The sequence below is a fragment of the Furipterus horrens genome, unplaced genomic scaffold (genome assembly GCF_987537825.1).
Source record: "Furipterus horrens unplaced genomic scaffold, mFurHor1.1.pri manual_scaffold_5, whole genome shotgun sequence".
In the NCBI taxonomy this organism is placed as follows: domain Eukaryota; kingdom Metazoa; phylum Chordata; class Mammalia; order Chiroptera; family Furipteridae; genus Furipterus; species Furipterus horrens.
The window spans coordinates 135,185,918-135,204,845 of NW_028327175.1; the positions used below are offsets into that span (position 1 = coordinate 135,185,918).

Sequence of the window (18,928 nt, forward strand, 5' to 3'; positions counted from 1 at the left end):
CTTTCATCCATTTGGGTAGCTGTTCATCTCAACCTTTGGTGAGTTTTTGCCCTTTTATAGTATGCTTTTTACTATTTTATAAAACTTACCTTTAAGTAGTAGGCAGCATCCAGAATGAATTAAATGATTTTCTATAGAAACCTATAGGAAATCACGTTTCAGCTAACGAAGATTTCGGCTAACTAATGTAATTCCGGAACGAATTATCTTCGTTAGCCGAGGTATCACTGTATAAAAGAAGAATTTTTTTCTTCAATATCTAAACTACCTGAAATACCACCATAAGTAATTTACTCCTAAGGAAAATGTCAGTTTCTCCTCCTTGGGTCTGCCTGGGCCATAGGCTTCAGGCTGGCTATGATTAGTAATACTATTGGTTGTCTTTTCTGGCAACTATAGAATTGAGGGATATTATTCAAGAATTCTTAGACATTTGGCGGGGGATTGGGGGGGAATCGTTGGAAGATACAAGAAAACTCTAAAAACCAGAAAGAGCCCTGGCTGGTGTGGCTCAGTTCGTTGGAGCGTCGCCCCGTAAACTGAAAGGTCACGAGTTTGATTTCCTATCACGGCACATGCCTAGGTTGTGAGTTTGGTCCTGGGTTCTGGGTGCCACGAAGGACAACCAATGGATGTTTCTCTCTCACATAGATGTTTCTCTCTCTCCCCTCACCCCCTCCATTCCCTCACTCTGAAATCAATAAGCATGTCCCAGGGTGAAGATTAAAAAAAAAAAAAAAAGAAAAGAAAAAACAGTCATGGCCAACATCAATGAACAAAGGCTCCCTGGTAATTAAAGATTGGTCAGCTGTACTCTGTTTTCTGAGGTCTGACTCTGATTTTTTATAATCAAGTTCTCTTAGCTCCTTCTTTCCCTTCTCCAGCACTCTGAGTCTTCATTCTTTGCCTCAAATCCTGGTGCCACTGATGCTTTCCCCTGTACATATAGCAGATGGGTGGAAGAAATTATGGGAGAAAATAAAATAGTAAAAGAGTATAATTAATACCTTAAATTGACATTTTTTTAGAGGTTAGTCTTTGCATCTATAAGTGACAGTGTACACAAGCCACATACTGACTCATAAACCTCACTGTGGCCCTTGGAGAAATTCTAGAGGGAAACACTGGGTAAAGCTAGAAAAATAGGAGTGGGAAGCAAAGGGAATGTCTAAGCCAGTGGTTCTCAACCTGTGGGTCATGACCCCTTTGGGGGTCGAACGACCCTTTCACAGGGGTCGCCTAAGACCATGGGAAAACATATATATATATATATAATTACATATTGTTTTTGTGATTAGTCACTATGCTTTAACTATGTTCAATTTATAACAATTAAAATACATCCTGCATATCAGATATTTACATTATGATTCATAACAGTAGCAAAATCACAGTTATGAAGTAGCAACGAAAATAATGTTATGGTTTGAGGTCACCACAACATGAGGAATTGTATTGAAGGGTCGCAGCATTAGGAAGGTTAAGAACCACTGGTCTAAGCACACCTTCTTCCACCAGATGGCTCCCTTGCGCACTCTTACACTGACCTTGGGGTTTCAAAAGGATTTCTATTAAACTTAGTTTCCTGGCTGTGGTCTCTCATGACACCATTTCACAGTATAGGCATACCATTGGCTTTGCTTTATTGTGCTTAACAAATGTTCCCTTTTTTTTTTTTTTTTTTTAACAAATTGAAAGCAAGACCCTCTACCAGCAAAAACATTACAACTCGCTTTATTGTGGTGGTCTGGAACTGAATCTGAAATATCTACAAGGTATGCCTGTATACCAGAACTTTTTTCTTTTCTTTAAATTTGTAATTGAAGTATTTTAAAACATTTGTATGTATGTTCATAATCATTGAAAAAAAATCAGCAATTCATTTCAACACCTCAATTTCTTCTCTCCTTTGTCACCCTAACTTCTTTTTTTCTTTGGTATATTGTATTGATTATGTTGTTACAATAGTTCCAATTTTAACCCCTTTGCTCCCCTCTTCACAGTACCCCCCTTACCCCAGCAATCCCACCCCACTTAGTTCATGTCCATGAAACTTTCTATGCTTCTCACTGTATAAGTTATCACTTGCTGTGTCAAAACTTATTTCAAAATTTAGTGGCTTAACACAATAATAAATATATATTATCTCACATTGGGTTTTGGCTTTTGGGTGCTTTTGCTCAGGAAATCACGAGTGATTTGGTGGGCAGTTTTGGTTCTGGGACTTTCAGGCAGTTATCATCAGATGTCGGCCAGGGCTGCGGTCTATCATGTGAAGGTTTGATAGAGCAAGAGAAATGGCCTCTGCGATGGCTTCCTCACTTGGCAGAGGAGTTGATGCTGGTGCTCTCACTCTGACTGGCTGGCAAGAGGTTTTGGTTCCTCTTCACTTAGGACTTCCCAGAAGGCCTCTTGAGTGTCTTCATGACATAGCAGTTGACTTCCCCAAAGTGAGAGATCCAAGAGGATGAAATGCAGGCAGCCACAAGGTCTTTTCTGATATATCTTCAGAAGTCACACTGTCATTTTCACAATATCCTATTGGTTTCATGAATCAGAACCATTCAATGTTCCAATGCATACTGAGAGGATTATGCAAAAGACCATGACTACCTGGGGCCATCCTATAGGCCATCTTGGATGCTGGCTGCTAAGTGTGGTCAGCTTAGCCTTCCCCTCAACTTGACCTCCTCCCATTCACCTTTTAATATCCAACTTGAATATCAGGGCCTTGGTGAGGCCTACCCAAAATAATTCCTCCACTTATTTATACATTCATTGGTTGATTCTTGTATGTGCCCTCACCAGGGATCAAACCCACAACCTTGGCATATCGAGATGATGCTCTAACCAACTGAGATATCCTGCCAGGGCTATCCCCTTGCATTTAAATCTATCTCTTGAATGTCATTGTTTCCCCCATTGTGCTATGGGTTCCTGAGAACAGAGCCACTGAGACTTAACATCTTGGCTGCCCTGGTTTCTGCCAACTATAAAGCCTTGGCATAGTGGATACTCAATGAATGCTTGCTTTAAAATAAATAGATAAAACATAAAATAATAAATGCTGGTGGGGATGGAGAGAAATTGGAACTCTTGTGCACTCTTGGTGGGAATGTAAATGATAGCACCTCTAGGGAAACAACATGGCAGTTTCTCAAAAAATTAAACATATTAATTAAAAATAAGCATTACCATATGATCTTGCAGTGCGACTTCTGCAAATATACTCAAAAGAATTGAAAGCAGGGTCTCAGAGAAATATTTGTACACCTGTGTTCATGGCAGTATTGTTTACAATAGCCAAAAGGAGGAAGCAACCCAAGTTTCCATTAACGGATGAATGGATTAACAAAATGTGATATGTACATACATACAGTGGACTCTTAGCCTTAAAAAGTAAGGACATTCTGACACATGCTACAACATGAATTAAACTTGAGGACATTAATTGTAAGTGAACTAAGCCAGTCACAAAAAGACAAATATTATATGACTTCACTTTTATGAGGTACCTAGACTAGTCAAATCCATAAAGACATAAAGTTAAATAGTAGTTGCTAGGGGCTAGAGGGAGGGGGAATGGGGAGTTAATGTTTAATGGGCACAGAGTTTCAGTTTTGCAAGATGAGAAGAGTTCTGGAAGTGGATGATGGTAATGGTTGCATAACAATGTAAACATGTCTAATACCACTGAACTGTGTGCTTGAAAAATGGCCCAAGATGGTAAATTTTGCCATAATTGAATTATTTAAATAAGAGAATGATGGATAAACAACATGTGATATATCTATTCAATGGAGTATTATTCACCATAAAAAACGATCAAGTATTGATACATGCCACAACATGAATGAACTTTGAAAACATTATGCTGTGTGAAAGAAACCATACACAAAGGCCACATATTGTGTGATTCCGTTTAAATGAAATGTCCAGAATAGGCAAATCCATGGAGACAGAAAGTAGATTAGTGGTTGCCAGGACCTGGGGGGAGGAAAGAATTGGAGTGAATGCTAACCAGTACAGGTGTTCTTTGTGGGTTGATGGAAATTTTCTGGGATTGCACAGTTGTGGTAGTTGCACAACTTTGTGAATATACTGAACTCATTGAATTGTACATTTTAAAACTAAGAATGTTTATGTTGTATAAAATTTTGTTACATGAATCATGTTCAATTTTTTTTTTACAGCTTAATTTATTTTTTTTTATTTTTTTTTTTCGTTTTTCAATTACAGTTGTCGCCCTTTCCCCTAATTTCTCTCCCCCACCCCCCACCCCCCCTCCCGCAATCATATCCCTCCCCGCTGTCCATGTCCATGAGTCCTTCACGCAGGTTCTTTGACTAAACCCTTCCCTTACTTATCCCCCTTCTCTCCCTCTCCCCTCCCCCCTATTGACTGCTATTCTGCTCTTTGTTCTATTTAGTTCCTTTGTTTGTGTTGTTCTTTAGTTTCCTGTATTAGGTGATATCATATGGTATTTTTCTTTCTTTGCCTGGCTTATTTCACTAAGCATAATTCTCTCTAGTTCCATCCATGTTGTTGCAAATGACAGGAGTTCCTTCTTTCTTTCTGCTGCATAGTATTCCATTGTGTAAATGTACCACAGTTTTTTGATCCACTCATCTACAGATGGGCACTTAGGTTGTTTCCAGCACTTAGCTATTGTAAACAGTGCTGCAATGAACATAGGGGTGCATAAGTTCTTTTGAATTGGTGTTTCAAGATTCTTCGGGTATAATCCTAGTAGTGGAGTCGCTGGTTCAAAAGGCAGTTCCATTTTTAATCTTTTGAGGTAATTCCATACTGTTCTCCATAGGGGCTGCACCAGTCTGCATTCCCACCAACAGTGCAGTAGGGTTCCCGTTTCTCCACATCCTCGCCAGCACTTGTTGCTTGTTGATTTGTTGATGATGGCCAGTCTGACTGGTGTAAAATGGTATCTCATTGTGGTTTTTATTTGCATCTCCCTGATGGCTAATGATGTTGAGCATTTTTTCATGTGTCTATGGACCTTTCATGTGTCTAATGTCCTCTTCGGAGAAGTGTTTGTTCAGGTCCTTTGCCCATTTTTTAATTGGGCATGTTCAATTTTTTAAATTAATGATTAGTGAAAGAAATATTTGACTGCTATGTGTTTTCAGATTCTTTTTAATATTTGGATTTTTCTAGTGTTTAAACTTAATGTTTGAGTATATTTTGGGATTAATAGCTCACTGCCTTTGCTCTGAAAAGTGTTCAGTAAGTATATCTCTATGTTCTTGTACCTGGAAAAGAAGTACTCATGAGTAATGAGTTTTCCAGCTATGAGACACTGACTTGTCCGACAAACACAGCAAGGAAATGAATGCCTGCAGTTACATTCTTACTCAACAACACTTGGCAGCCATGAAAACAACCATTCATCAAACAGGAGCACAGAAAAAAAGTCTTGCAGAGCAAGGCAATGAAAACCTTGTGGCCTCCCATAAAGGAGAGTTAAACGTCTACCAAAAAGTCCTGTTTCCCCTTCCATAATATAAAGGTGCAGCTGGGTAGCAGATGCCCAGCCAAGGACTACATTTCCCAGGCCCCCCTACTTATAGACTGGGTCACGTGACTCCCCAAAAGAAATGAGTGGAAGTGATGTCATTTCTAGAACGAGGCATTAAAATTTAGAAATCTACTCTTCTCTCCCTTCTCCCAAATGACAGCTCAGTGCAGAGGGGTTGGCTCGGCTACAAAGTGGAAGGAGCCTGAGTTCATGAGACATCACACAGTGGAAAGCCTTCCACTAACCTGGAATATCCACAAAGGACAATTATGCAAGGAAGAAGTAGATTTGTATATGAACAACAAATTGATTTTTGTTATACTAAACTACTGAAATGTTGGGGTGTATCTGTTACAGCAGCTAAACATCAACATTCATTCATTCCACTAAATGACTATTATATGCCTTTCATAGAAATATAGAGATGAATTCCAAAAAAAAAGTTCTGATTCTAAATTGGAGAACTAGATGGGAAAATTAATGGGAGAGAAAACTTGAATAAATATGCCACTAATGGAAGGACAGTAGGTAACCCACAAAAAAAAAAAAAAAATGAATACACCAATTACCATTAAAGAAATAGAAAAAATTAACAACAAACTTCCTAAAAAGCATCACACCCAGATTATTTTGGGAACAAATTTTTATCAAACCCATCAATAAAATTATATAATTAATCTATTCCAAATAATAGAACACAATAGAAAACTTTCCAATTAATTCTATGAGTCCAGAATTACCATCCCTTATACAAATGCTGGGCAACAGCGCACACACACACAAAGAAATTTTATCTAGAATATAGTCAATTTAAAAACAATAAAAAGAATACACCGACCGCATGACTGAGCCATTCCACTGCTAGGCATTTGGCCAAGAGAAATGAGAGCGTATGTCCACACAAAGTCTTGTACATAAATGATCATAGCAGCTTTATTTGCAAAAAAACAAAAACTTGAAACAATACAAATGACCATCAGTGGTGAATGGATAAACAAAGTATAGTATGCTCTGGCTGGTGTCGCTCAGTGGATTGAGCGCCAGCCTGCGAACAGAAGGGTTGTCAGTTCAATTCCTGGTCAGTGCACATGCCTAGGTTGCAGGCAGGTCCCCAGTTAGAGGCAAGCAAGAGGCAACCGACCAATGTTTCTCTCGCACATTGATGTTTCTCTCCCTCTCTTTCTTCTCCCTTCCCCTCTCTCTAAAAGTAAATATATAAAGTCTTTAAAAAACTATAGTCTATGCATACAATGGAATAATACTCAGTGATAAAAAATAAATGAACTATTAACCCTGGCTGCTGTGGCTCAGTGGATTGAGCGTCGGCCTGAGAGCCAAGTGTCGCTGGTTCGATTCCCAGTCAGAGCACATGACTAGGTTGCATGTCAGGTCCCCAGCTGGGGGTGCGAGTGAGAGGCAACCACACAGTTATGTTTCTCTCCCTCTCTTTCTTCCTCCCTTCCCCTCTCTCTAAATATTAATTAATTAATTAATTTTTTAAAAAGAACTATCTAGGCAACCGCTTCACCTTTCCAAAACTCATCTATAAAATGCACCTATTATCTATACTGTTTATCTGCTCCTATGGATGGTATAAATAATGAATGCAAAAATATTTTGCAGACTGTGAATACAAGAGGTAGGGACATTGTGTAATCTTTATTACTATTAATGCCATTATCAACAATAATTTAGTAATTATTATCATCACAGTCACATTCACTACAAAAAGACTCCATCACCTGTGGGTAACTGCTCCTTGTGGTTTCAGGAATTGTAGCTCCAGCCATGAGCCAGGATGCCACCACCTCGGGAAGCCTCTAAGTTTCAACAGAACACTGGAAGGCTGTGTGGGAGACAGGACTGCAAGTCACTCAAAGGATTTCCATGGGAATTGGATTTAAAGAATGCTTATTATGCTTTGGAGCATGCTCTACTTTTCTTATTTCTCAGTTAACTATAAACAATCTCTAGCAAGGCATGTATGAAACCTTGTACCTAATGCCAGTGTGGTGTCAAGATGTTTAATAGACCCTAATACCGACTGGTCACTCTGCCCTCTATATTAATATCTATAATCTGTAACTGTCAACTGTAATCCAGGCGCCTAAAAGCTATTGATGATTTATGAATTTTGACCTTGTATCTCTCATGCATACCCTTCTCAATAAAAAGCATGAGGAACGGAGGTGTTATGCTTTCTCCACTAGAGGGAACAGCCCCTCCCTTACCCCCCCAGACAAAATACAGTGTCCTGGATAGATTTGTTCTGCCATGGTCGTGAAACCTCTGCTGGACAGAGTAGTTTCCAACCAAGCCAGGGCGTTGGAGGGAGCTCCACCTCTATCATCTTGGTCTTCTGATCACTAAGGTAGTTTATCCATTTAACTTAAAAGTAAAAACAAACCCAGCAGGTTCACTAGTTCCTAGGGACAGCTGGGAGGAGAAGGTGACAAGCTGATAAATACAACATGGTCTACCAGGGAAGAGAGGAAAGACATGTTGTGAAATGCCCAGATATGCAATAGCTAGAGAAGCCAAGCGCACAGCTGTTCCTGTAAATGCGCCTTATGCCTGAACAAATCTTTATTTGAATGCAATCATAAAAGATCCTACAAACGTGTAATGAGGGGAGTCTGTGACACTACTGACACCTGAGAACTTGTGGTCATTTTATCTCTCCAGATGGACTGGAACCCCAGGATACAGAGAACAGTGAGTCCTCCCAGGCTGAAAGGAGGCAGAACTGCCTGGAACACAGAGGCATAGTCCAGGGACTGCAAAAGGAAAGAAAAAGGAGGGTAAAGAAGGACCTTGGATTCTGTAGAGAAGAAGGTTTGACCTTCAGTAGGTAACAATAATTTTTAACACTTCTAGGTCATCTTTTCGAGAAAGCTCAAATACAGATACATGAAAGAACAGTAGAGGAATCAATCCATGGCGAGACTGTCAATCATCAGGTGGGGAGAGAACCAGGGTTGAGCGGGAGAGAAAGGAATGAACAATTATGAGCACTTACTATGGCTCGGGCTCAGCATCTTACAAACATTATCTTATGAAGTGCTCCCAACAGCATTGTGCTGCTGAGAGCTGAACTGCACTGACTAATTGCCAGGCATTCTGCTCTGTGTGCATGACCTCATTAAGCCCTTTCAACAAACAGCCAAGTAAGGTAGGTACGGACGGCATTGTCCTATTTAGTATGTAAAGAAGCTATGATGCAAAGAGCTTCAGTAAATTTCCTAAGACCAGACAACTAGTAAGAGCTTAGGATCACCACTGACGTCGCAGGCTGAGCTCACCTAACAATCAGAGCCAGTTGTGCCAACTGCCTAGTGGGCACAGAAGGAGACAGCAAAGTACAGGACAAGGTTGTGACAGGCTGAGAGCTTCAGTATCCAAAAGCTTGGTGTCAGGTCAAGTGGCCATACCTATGGCACTGGGTCTTGAGAAGGAGGAGTGTTGGATGAAGGGGTAGTCTTACACATCTTTCTAACACCTGGAAGACAGAGGGTGGACTGTCTCCAGGGACCATGAGAGTGACCTCAGCACAGTGAGCTGACTAAACATAAAGGTAACTATCCAATTTCACTGTAAACTGGGACGAAAGAAGCTGACATAATTCAGATTTGTAATAGCTTTCTCTACAGTTTTCCCTTCTTGCCTTAGCTCAAGATATAACTATTACAAAGCCCAGGGTAGGTCTGGGTGGAGTCTTTGGATGGTTGGGAGAAACAGTTTGTCTGCTGGGAAATCCTCAGAAACAGCATGATGTAAATAACACTGATCTGAACTTGAATCTTGTTTCTGTCAGTCAGGTGCCCTGGGCAGATCAAGTGCCCGAGCCTGTCTCCACGTCTGTTAAATGGGCGTAGTTAATAGTTTAGAGGCTTGTGTGGGTAATCAGAGAAGTTACATAAGGTATTCATCATGTTCTTGGCTCACTACAAACACTTCATGAAGTTCCCTTCCTCCCTCTTCCCAACCTTGACTCAGATCTTTCGACCGGGACGTCAGAGCGCCCCCTCCAGGACTCCTGAGGATAGCGCTAAGGAAAACCAGCATCCCTCCGCAGTGGGAGACAGGTATGAAGCTAGAGGGACTGCCTCTGGGAGCTTTCCCTCCTTCACCTCACTGCTGAGGAAGAAAACTCACAGCCTTGGCGCCTGCAAGATCCCAAATAGCCACCCAGTTCAAAGGAACGATCATGGAACAGGGAGGACAAAGGGACTTTCAGATTAGGAGCCAGACTGTAATTTCCACTGATGAGGTTGGCTATGTTCAGTTGCTCTCCTTGGATTCTGGCCACCTCTCCAGTACACCTTTCCTTTGCTCCGTAGGGCTCTGAGAGTCTCGGGCTCTCTTCCCCTCTTTCCAGCTGCCCCCACTAACCCTACTCCTCAAAACTGACTATGAAGTGGATACAACAGCCCAGTGATTCCTCCCTTTCTCGCTACTCTTGACTGTGTAGGGATAGAAAGAGAACAGACCTGGGCAAACCACTCACCTCCTAAGTCTCTATTGCCTCACCAGTTTAAAACAAAAGGGGGGGGGTAACCTCCCACCCCACAATTTAAGGGTTTTACTACAATTTCTATAGGAAGCAGCCAAGGAAGCAACAAAGTTAACCAATGTGAGAATGTTAGAATGGTTCCAGAAAAGCCACAGAACTCTTGCAGTCCCTAACTGTTCATTTGGACATTTAGAAAGGGTAAATTATATTATTATATTTATCTAACATATAGACAGGGTTAGAACTATGTTATTGTTAATAATAAAGAGCAAGGTGTAGAAGTTTGAATGTACATACATAAATGTGTGTGCACATCCATGTACATTTGATTAGTTATAAAAATTAAGGAAGGAGAGTTAATAGTTAACAATGGTTTATCTCTAAAGCATGAGATTAGGATAACCAAGTGCCTTCCCTTTTTACTTTGTACATTTTGAACAGTTTAATTTGTAATGAATATACATTGCTATCATATTTTAATGGATACATAGTGGTATTTATTTTACATATAACTACTAACAAACAAAATGACTTTTTAAAAAACATAGTGTTAACTGGACATTTCTCTATCATATCCCTGCTCTTTCCTTTTATCCCTGAACATATGAGTATTTTAGCTCTCCTTCCTCAACACTGACCACCCTACACCCATCCCTAGAAAAGCAGGAAAAGTAATAGGTATAAATGAGCAAATCACTTGGATTCCCCTGACTCAAATGGGCTCAGTGATGTCCCTGAGGAGTAGTAGCTTATTTCAACGTGCCCCCAGCATTAAACAGGAAATGTCAAATTAGACCATTCCTGAACACCTGCTCTCCAGGTGGGAAAACCAAATTCTCCCTAAACTTCAGAGCCTTCCAGAGGACCACAAGGTCTTAGCAACCTGCAGCAGAGGGTAGTGAGAGAACATCTACCTTCCCTTCCCAGTCCTGCCATGCCTGTGTGACCGCGGATAAGGCCCTTCTCCTCTCTGGGGCTCCACTTTCCCTGTTGAATGGGAGTGTCAGTGCCAACCTCTAAGACTGTTGACAAGATCATACAAGGTAATGCAAGTAGAAACACATTTTCAATTGTAAGATATTTTACTGAGCTAAAGTAGAGCAGAGGATTACTGGCCTTTGTATAAAGGGAGGCTGCTTTTCATTTTGAGTGAAATTCATGAATAGATGCATAGAGAAAAAGGGATTAAGGGAAAGTCCTTGGCAGCTGGTAGCATTTTCCTCCACCCTGGAAATCCAAACCAGGATGAGGAGGGTGTGTGTGTGCGCGCGCGCATGTGTGCATGCCTGTGCTGTATGTTGAGAGGGTGCTTTGAGAGAGAGTGTGGAGCACACACAGCATCAAATCCCCACTGGCAGCTGTTCAAAGTGGGTTTTGAGATCTGTCCATAGAATCCTATGTCCTGGCTGCAGATTTCAGGCCCAGGGCACAGGAGGGAAAAGCCAGCAAGGAAGCCTGTTAACTGCCCTGTCACCCTTTCCAGATCACCTTAGTCATCAGCAAACTGTGGCTAGAAGCTGGGGGGAATCTGGGTTGGGTGTGTCCAGGAGCCAACACCAGAGCAGGCACAGTGCTCTGCAGAAAAGAACCAGAGCCTGGGCTTCAGGAGACCCCATTCTGCCCCTACTCAGCTCTGTTGCCACTCCACCCTCGGTTCATGTTCTCTTCTGTAAAATGATGGGGTTGAACAACAGGGCCATTTTGGCTCTGTGACCATGGTCATTCTGTGTCTGACCATCAGGCAATGGAGCTTCCCAAACAGAGAGCCCATTGAGAGCTGGGAAGGGAGTGCCTGGAATTCCCTCTGGCTTCAGTTAGGGACAGACACAGGCAGGGTTTTTTTTTCCCCTCTGGTTCCTGTGCCCGGCCCTACATGCACTAGAAATCTGTGAGAATTTTTTTTTTTAAGATTTGATTTATTTATTTTTAGAGGAGGGAGGAGAAAGAGAGGAAGGGAAACATCGATGTAAGAGATAAACATTGATGAGCTGCCTCCACACACTCTCAACTGGGGACCTGGCCCACAACCCAGGCATGTGAATCGAACCGACAACCTTTCGCTTTGCAGGATGATGCCCAACCCACTGAGCTACACCAGTCAGGGCTGTGAACTTGTTTTTCATTCCCTCACAGATGGAAAGGGGAAGCCGGGGTGACAGACAACAGGGCAGTCTGGCATAATGAGAAGATGGTGGGAGACTTGGGGACCTGGCACAGAGGGTTACTGCTGGGGGCCAGGAGAGAAGACACACACTCACCAAGATCAGACAAACCAAACTTTATTCAGAAAAGCGTATTAGTAATCACCACTGAACTCTTAAATGAGGCACATTGGTCCCCTCTCCCTACCAGCCATCACCCCTCCCACTCCCACCCTTTCTTTTGGCCTTTGTAGAATGCTGGAGGAATCCTCTCCCAGGTCTGCAAGTGATCCTAGACTTTGCGCTGGGAGCAGCCCACAATGGTCTAGGGCTAGACTGAGTCCTAGAGTCCAGAGAGAAAGGCCAATGAAACTACCTCTTGGCCAGGTCAGGTGGCCATTCCCTTGGCACAGGGCTTCGAGGGGGAGGAAGGGATGGATGCAGGGCCATCTTACATATCCTTCTCACATCTGGAGAAGCAGCTGGAGGCCAAGCAGAAGGCACATCTAGAAGAGCCAGTAAGCACTGGAATGTTTCAGGCACATCTGGATGGATAAGGTACCATGAAGGCCAAGGAGAGATCTGCTCCTGAGTAAGGAAGGTCACCTGACCAGACAGAGCACCATGGCTTGGGGACACTAAGATGATATCCTCAGGGGCCTGGATCTGAGCTGAGGATGCAGCTTAAATGGTGATCTAAGAAAAGAGAAAAGGAATAAACCCTGGAGCCAAAACCCATTGTTTAGGGTACAGAGGCACATGGCTCAGTTCCAAGTGCTTGGAATCTTGTGCCCAAGTCACAGTACAAAGAGAATCAGGATTTCTCTTATGTTGAGGCAAAACAAATCTTCACCTATCTTGGCTCATCAACTGGATGGTGTTGATAAGAAGCTGCTGAGCAGAGGTCCTTCCTTCTCCCCACTGTGAAACCCTGTGCTGATACAGGCCAGAATGGTATTGCCCATCCAAGGAAGCAGGCCCTGGGAATCTCCATGGCCCCTGCAACATGGTAACCTGCAACAGAAGAACCAAAGTCATTGGGTTTCCAAGGCACTCCCAAGTATCCCAGCAAAGCCCATCCCCAGGCTCTGGCTGGCACCAGCAGTGGGAGCTGAAGGACCAGTTACCCTGTCTGGAGTATGGCAGCAGTGTGCAAGCTTAACTTTGAGACACTGAAGGGCTCAGTAATCTGGGATTTCCCAGAGCAAACAAAGATAACCACGGTTTTAACAGGTACAAAGTTTAGTTTTGCAAGAAAAGTTCTGGATATGAATGACTGTGATGGTTGTACAACCGTGTGAATGTACTTAGTGCCACTGAACTGTACACTCAAAAATGGTTAATTTTATGTATATTTTACCACAATTTAAATTATTTTTTAAATAACCATGTTAACAGTAACTAACAGGTATTAACCCCCTACTATATATGAGGGGTGACCAAACAAAATCAAAATTATCTTCAGAAGGGTGGGCCCCTTTAGTGTAGGCTTCCCCCAACTAGGTGAGTGTTTGAGGAACCCATCTGTATCAGTGTACCAGCTGGTGTTATTGTGAGAGGCTGCATTAGGCTTCAGTTAATTTTTTTTTTTGGAGACTCAGTGCCTAAGCCCATTTCATGGTGGGTGATTTACCAGTGCATCTGCCCATACCACACTGAGTGTTCAGCAGTTTTTAATCAAAAATGGCATGACCCCCATGCCCCACCCTCCCTATTTACCTGACCTTGACCTGAGCAACGTTTTTTTGTTTCCCAGATGAAAAAAGTCTTCAAAGGGAAACATTTTCCTGCTGTGGAAGAGGTGAAACAAAAAATGGCAGAAGCCCCAAAAGGTATCAAAATCGACAAGTGAAAAAACTATTCGAGCAGTAGAAAAAGCATTTCAATAGGTGTATTGCATCAAATGGAGAGTACTTGGAAAGTGACTGACATTTAAACTTCACAATTTTTTATAAATAAATTCCACTTTGGGGGTTCCCCCCTTGTATAGTATAGCCTGGTTCTGAAGAGGCCAAACTGCCAGGGCTCAAATCCTAGCTCCACCCTTAACCAGCTGGGAAGCTTTGCTCAAGTTACTCAACCTCTCTGTGACTCATCTTCCTCATATGGAATACAGAAATAATAATAGAACCCACCTCAACAGGGCTGTTGAGAGGATGAGATGAACACATCTAAGTGGTTTGAGCAGTCCCAGGCATATATTGTGAGCATGGGATTACAGAAGTGCCCCCCACCCACATCTTCAAACCTACAACAGAGAAATCTAATACCTCTCCGCCTAAGCTTTAAAAACTAGCTCACAAAGACACATTCTGGCCTCCCCTATTCTAGTTTCCAATCCAGAGAGGGGGAAATTTTTTCAACGAGCAGAACTTTGAAGGATTTAGCAAAAAGGTTGAATTGTCACAACTCTCTGGACATTGTGGTTATTAATGTCTCCCCACCAACTTGCTCTCTGAATAAAAACTCCCTAACTTTTAGAAAAGGAGAAGCTCTGTATTTTTATTCAAAGGCCTATGTATGACTCCTCCAGAAAACCAGTGTCATACCTTACAGAGGCTGGGCCAGCTGTTCGCCCCAGCTCCAGAGAGCTTTCTTCTCTCATTGGCGAGTGAGACCAGTGGTCAATGCCAGGATGTCTTACAGGTGATGTTCCTTTTGACTGGGAAACCATCTGGATGACTTTGGTTTCATTTCCCAAACAATGTAAAGTAATATTCAAATCCACCAGTTCCCAGGCCTCTTGCTGGCCTGTCAGGAGCAGCTCTTTTCCCTCATGGGATGGGCCCTCCCTTTGCTAGGAAAGTCCCTCAGAAGGAGGGAGCACCCCAAATCTTCAAACAGACTGTGTAGCATATGGGTTGGGCCCCTTAGAAGAAATGGGAGCCATGACTGCTGGGTACCCTAAGGTGGCAAAATCTGATCCAGGTCCAGAGGCAGTAAACACTACTCTGTCTTGTTTTACAGCAGGACTTCTCAGAGCCTTTGATATGCCAGTGACTTTCCAAGAAGGAGGAATAGCACCTTTGACAAACCCATTTGGCCTAGAAACCCTCATTTAGGGGGTAACTCCTGAGCCAGGATCCCACGGAACTCCACTGTTTTAATATAAACAGCACTGGACTGGGAGTTGGGAGATGGGGTTTTAATGTAATTCTGGCTTTTCTTACGAGCAGGCTCTAGGGCTCCATCTGTAAAATTGAATGGGGCCCACCCTACCATTCCCTGGCGGCAGTGTGGGATCCCTAATGCAAAAACGTTATTGGGAGGTGGGACTGGAGCAGAAGCCTGTGAGAGGAAGGCTAGGAAGTTAGTGTGCCTTTGGGCCTGGCCTCCATGAACCTCGAGGACAAAGACGGAGCAGGCAGACGCAGGAAGAGAGCCCACAGGCCCTAACCATCCATCCTCTCCTTTGGAGATAGGCCCCACCCCCCACCCCACCGCCCGACATCAAAGCACCGAGGGATGGGCCGGGAAAGGTTGCGCAGGTTACCCGCAAAATCGCAAACTAAAACCAAACTCATTCCGGGACCAGGCCTGTTCCCAGCTCCGCCCGCGGCTGCCTGCTTGTCTTTTATAGCACTCAAGGCTGAAAAAGGGGCCAGGGAAAGGGGGTGTTCTTCCCACCGCGGGGCGGCAGGGAGGTGGGGCAGGGGTGCAGCCAGAAGACTGCTGACCATTTGGGAGCCTGCCCCGGATCTACGCCGCGCCTGTCCACGTCTCGATCTTAGCAGGAAAAGGGAAGAGGAATCTCGAGGTCTCGCCTCCTTTGGGCCAGTCTGAGTGCGCGTCCGTCCTGCGGATGTAGCCCTGCCCGGGTTCCTGGGACGCCGCATCCCGCGCAGTGGTCTGGATTCTGGGCGGTGGCACTGCCCTCTGGAGGGAACTGCGTGTAAGGGTGCCTGGGCGCGGGCGGCGGGAACGCAGAGCAAGGGAGGATGCCAGAGCGCATAGGCGCAGGGCGGCAGCAAGGGCTGGGGCGCTGGTCTCTTCAGGGTCCCCCGCCCCGCGGCGGGGCGTCCTCACGCCACCTCCTGCTCGCCCTGGCAGCGGCGGCAGCCACCGTAGAGAGCCGAGAGCAGGTAGAGGCCCAGGCAGAGGCTGCCGCAGACGGCGGCCGCCAGGAAGGCGTGGTAGGCGCAGGGCATCTGGTAATCCTTGAGGTTGCAGTAGCTGTGCTTTTGAGTCTGGTCGATCATGATGGCTGTCGCGGCGCCATAGAGCGCAGCCGCCAACAGGTCGTGCGCCACGTTGACCACGAGCCAGCGTGAGCCCAGCACGGGCACCAACTCGTGCTTGCCCAGCAGCGTGAGAAAGTAGAGGCCCAGGGTCAACAGCCAGAAGAGCACGGACACGAAGAGCGCGAAGTGCACGGGACCCTGGTACCTGCTGGTGGCGATGGTGATCCAGAAGCAGGCGCCGGCCAGCAGCTGCAGCAGCCGCAACACGCCCAGCGGGCCTCGCAGGAAGGCCCGCTGCAAGCGCACCGCACCGCGGGCCGCGCGCGCCTGGGGCGGTGGCTGGCGCGGGGGTGGCGGGAGCATGGCCCCCGGGCGCGGTGGCGGTGGCGGCGGCGGCGGCGCCCCGAGAAGCGGAATGGCTGCGCCTTGCTCGCGGGGACGGCCCGACCAACGCACCCTCTGCGCCCGCCGCGGCCTCCTCGCTCCCTCCTAGTCCTCCGCTCTTTCTCTGGCTCCCACCCTTCCTTCCCTCTCTCCTCCCCCTAGACCTCCTCTCTTTCTCTCCCTCTCTCCACCCCTCCTACCCGTCCTTCCCCTTCCCCTCCTCGGTCTCCACCCCCACTCGCTCTTCCCGGCTTCCTGCCATCTCTCTTTCGGCCTCGCTCACCACCACCCTGGGGCCACCCTTTCCTGTCGGCGCCAGACTCCCGGCTCGGATTCTTTACTCCTCAGGGCAGGGTGGAAGGCACCCGCACCCCGGAGCCAACCGCGGGCCTTCCCTTACATCCAGCTGGGGTGAAGTTTGCCACATCTGGGGCCGCCCTGCCCACCCTGCCTCCCCGGCTCCGGTCCAGCCTTGGAGGGGAAAACTGTCTTCTGAAGCATTCCTCCAGTATCTGGCTTGGCCCCGTTTTTTCTCCTTCCTCCTATTTTAGCGCCCACCGAGGCCTCCCGGCCCTTCCTTGGCACTGGAGGAGAGCTGTGCTGGTCTTGAGCTGACATCCATTCTCACCTGGTCATCTGGAGTATCTTTCCAGTGTCTACCCCAAACTTATGCTGTCCGAAGCTGGACTTAGACTTTGCCCCAGCCCTCCGAGCTCTCCATGTCAAAGAAGGGGGCCATCACCCACCAGAGGCTCCACTGACCCTCCCACACACCACAAAGCAAAGTCCAACCACTTTTTCCCAACCCTCCTTGACACCAAGTCCGGCCTAGATTAAAAATATGCTACCCAACACAGCCAGGACACAAACTCAGGTCCAAGAGACAGCAAAGCCCATGTCCTTAATGACCAGGCAAAACAGCCTATAAAGGGGGCCTACTAATGCTTTATGACAGGGGTCCCCAACCTCCGGCCCTGTGTTAGGAACCGGAGGCACAGCAGCTGGTGAGCTTGAGTGTAATGCACTTGAATCACCCTGAAACCATACACCCCCCAACCCGCCACCCCACCCCGTGCAAAAATCACCTTCTTCGAAACCTGTCTCTCAGGCCAAAAAGGTTGGGGACCGCTGCTTACATCAGTTATTACTATGCTTTACATATATTCTCGTTTAAACCTCAAAACAGTCCAGATGTCCAGAAGGGAGGGGGGAGGGGGATAATGAAGGGGAAGGGACTAGTCTAGGAACATGTAAGAAAGACCCACAGACATGGACAACAGGGTGAGAATTGTCTGTGAGTGGGGGGGTGGGAAGGGTGGAGGAAAGCAAAAGGGGTAAAATTGGGACAACAAATAGAACAACAACAAAATATTTATTTAGAAAACAACAATAACCCTGGTGATATATACAATTAGTTTCCTCACTGAGGAAGAAAACGAAGTCTAGAGGGATTGAGACCACAAAAGTGGTCATTCTGGCTGATCTCTCTTCTCTATCCTTTGATCCAAACTTTCAGTGCTGTGGCATCTTTTCTAAAACATAGACCTGGCTGTTTATTGCCCCGCTTCCCCCACAGACCACAGGATAGGGCTCTATCTCTCCTCTAGGCATATTTCACAATCTGGCCCCAACTGACCTTAAGAGTTTCCTGATTTTTCACTTCCTTTCTTTACCTGTTATTCCACCCAGCATGTCAGCCCTATCAAATGTCTTAAGTTTCCCAGATAAGCTTGGAATGTCCTTCATTCCCAGACCCCACTTAGCTGGCACACTCCTACTTACCCTTCATTGCCCAGTTTAAATGCTCCTCCCTTTGGTTCACCCTCCCAGACTTGTTGACTGCTGGTGTTATATACGATTAGCGAGTCAAGGAATCCTCAGAGACCGATGCCAGTTGATGGATCGATTTATTGGCCAACAGTTTTAACCTGCGCAGGGGCGCACTCCCGATTATGCCCAAAGGCACAACAAGAGCTACCAAAGGGGAGTCGCGCCCGCCCCGCAGTTCGCTGCGTTTTTATGCACTCCTAGCAAGCAAAGCAATGCTACAGAAGCAAATGTGGCGGTTAGCAATTGGCTCATCTTTGGGCAAGCGATTAGATACCATTGGTGAGTTTAAAACTTTTCTTGGCGCGCTAGCTCGACTTTGGCGCCCTTTCCCTTGAGGCCCTGG

General features: G+C 45.4%; 1 protein-coding gene and 2 long non-coding RNA genes across 4 annotated transcripts; 2 read left to right on the forward strand and 1 right to left on the reverse strand.

Annotated features, from left to right (window-relative positions):
• The first annotated feature begins 730 nt into the window (after positions 1-730).
• LOC150009889 (uncharacterized) lies at positions 731-7,686 on the forward strand. Its single transcript, XR_016511369.1, has 3 exons — positions 731-789; positions 1,703-1,775; positions 7,308-7,686. It is a non-coding gene; the product is annotated as an uncharacterized LOC150009889 (long non-coding RNA).
• A 1,133-nt stretch (positions 7,687-8,819) lies between these two features.
• On the forward strand, positions 8,820-14,655 carry LOC150009890 (uncharacterized). Its single transcript, XR_016511212.1, has 3 exons — positions 8,820-9,110; positions 9,533-9,621; positions 13,947-14,655. It is a non-coding gene; the product is annotated as an uncharacterized LOC150009890 (long non-coding RNA).
• On the reverse strand, positions 12,313-16,906 carry MARVELD1 (MARVEL domain containing 1). Of its 2 annotated transcripts, none has more exons than XM_090277874.1 (2): positions 15,868-16,906; positions 12,313-13,204 (listed from the first exon to the last, which is right to left on the reverse strand). In XM_090277874.1, the coding sequence occupies exon 1, from the start codon at positions 16,732-16,734 to the stop codon at positions 16,213-16,215; it is 522 nt and encodes a 173-aa protein (XP_090134000.1). In that variant the 5' UTR covers positions 16,735-16,906; the 3' UTR covers positions 12,313-13,204; positions 15,868-16,212. The 2 variants fall into 2 exon arrangements, with proteins under 2 accessions (XP_090134000.1, XP_090133999.1); XM_090277873.1 differs by having other exon boundaries at positions 14,740-16,906.
• Positions 16,907-18,928: the final 2,022 nt, after the last annotated feature.

Excerpts from the sequence above, each read along its gene's own strand:
- MARVELD1 (XM_090277874.1), bottom strand. The coding sequence starts at position 16,734 with ATGCTCCCGCCACCCCCGCGCCAGCCACCGCCCCAGGCGCGCGCGGCC.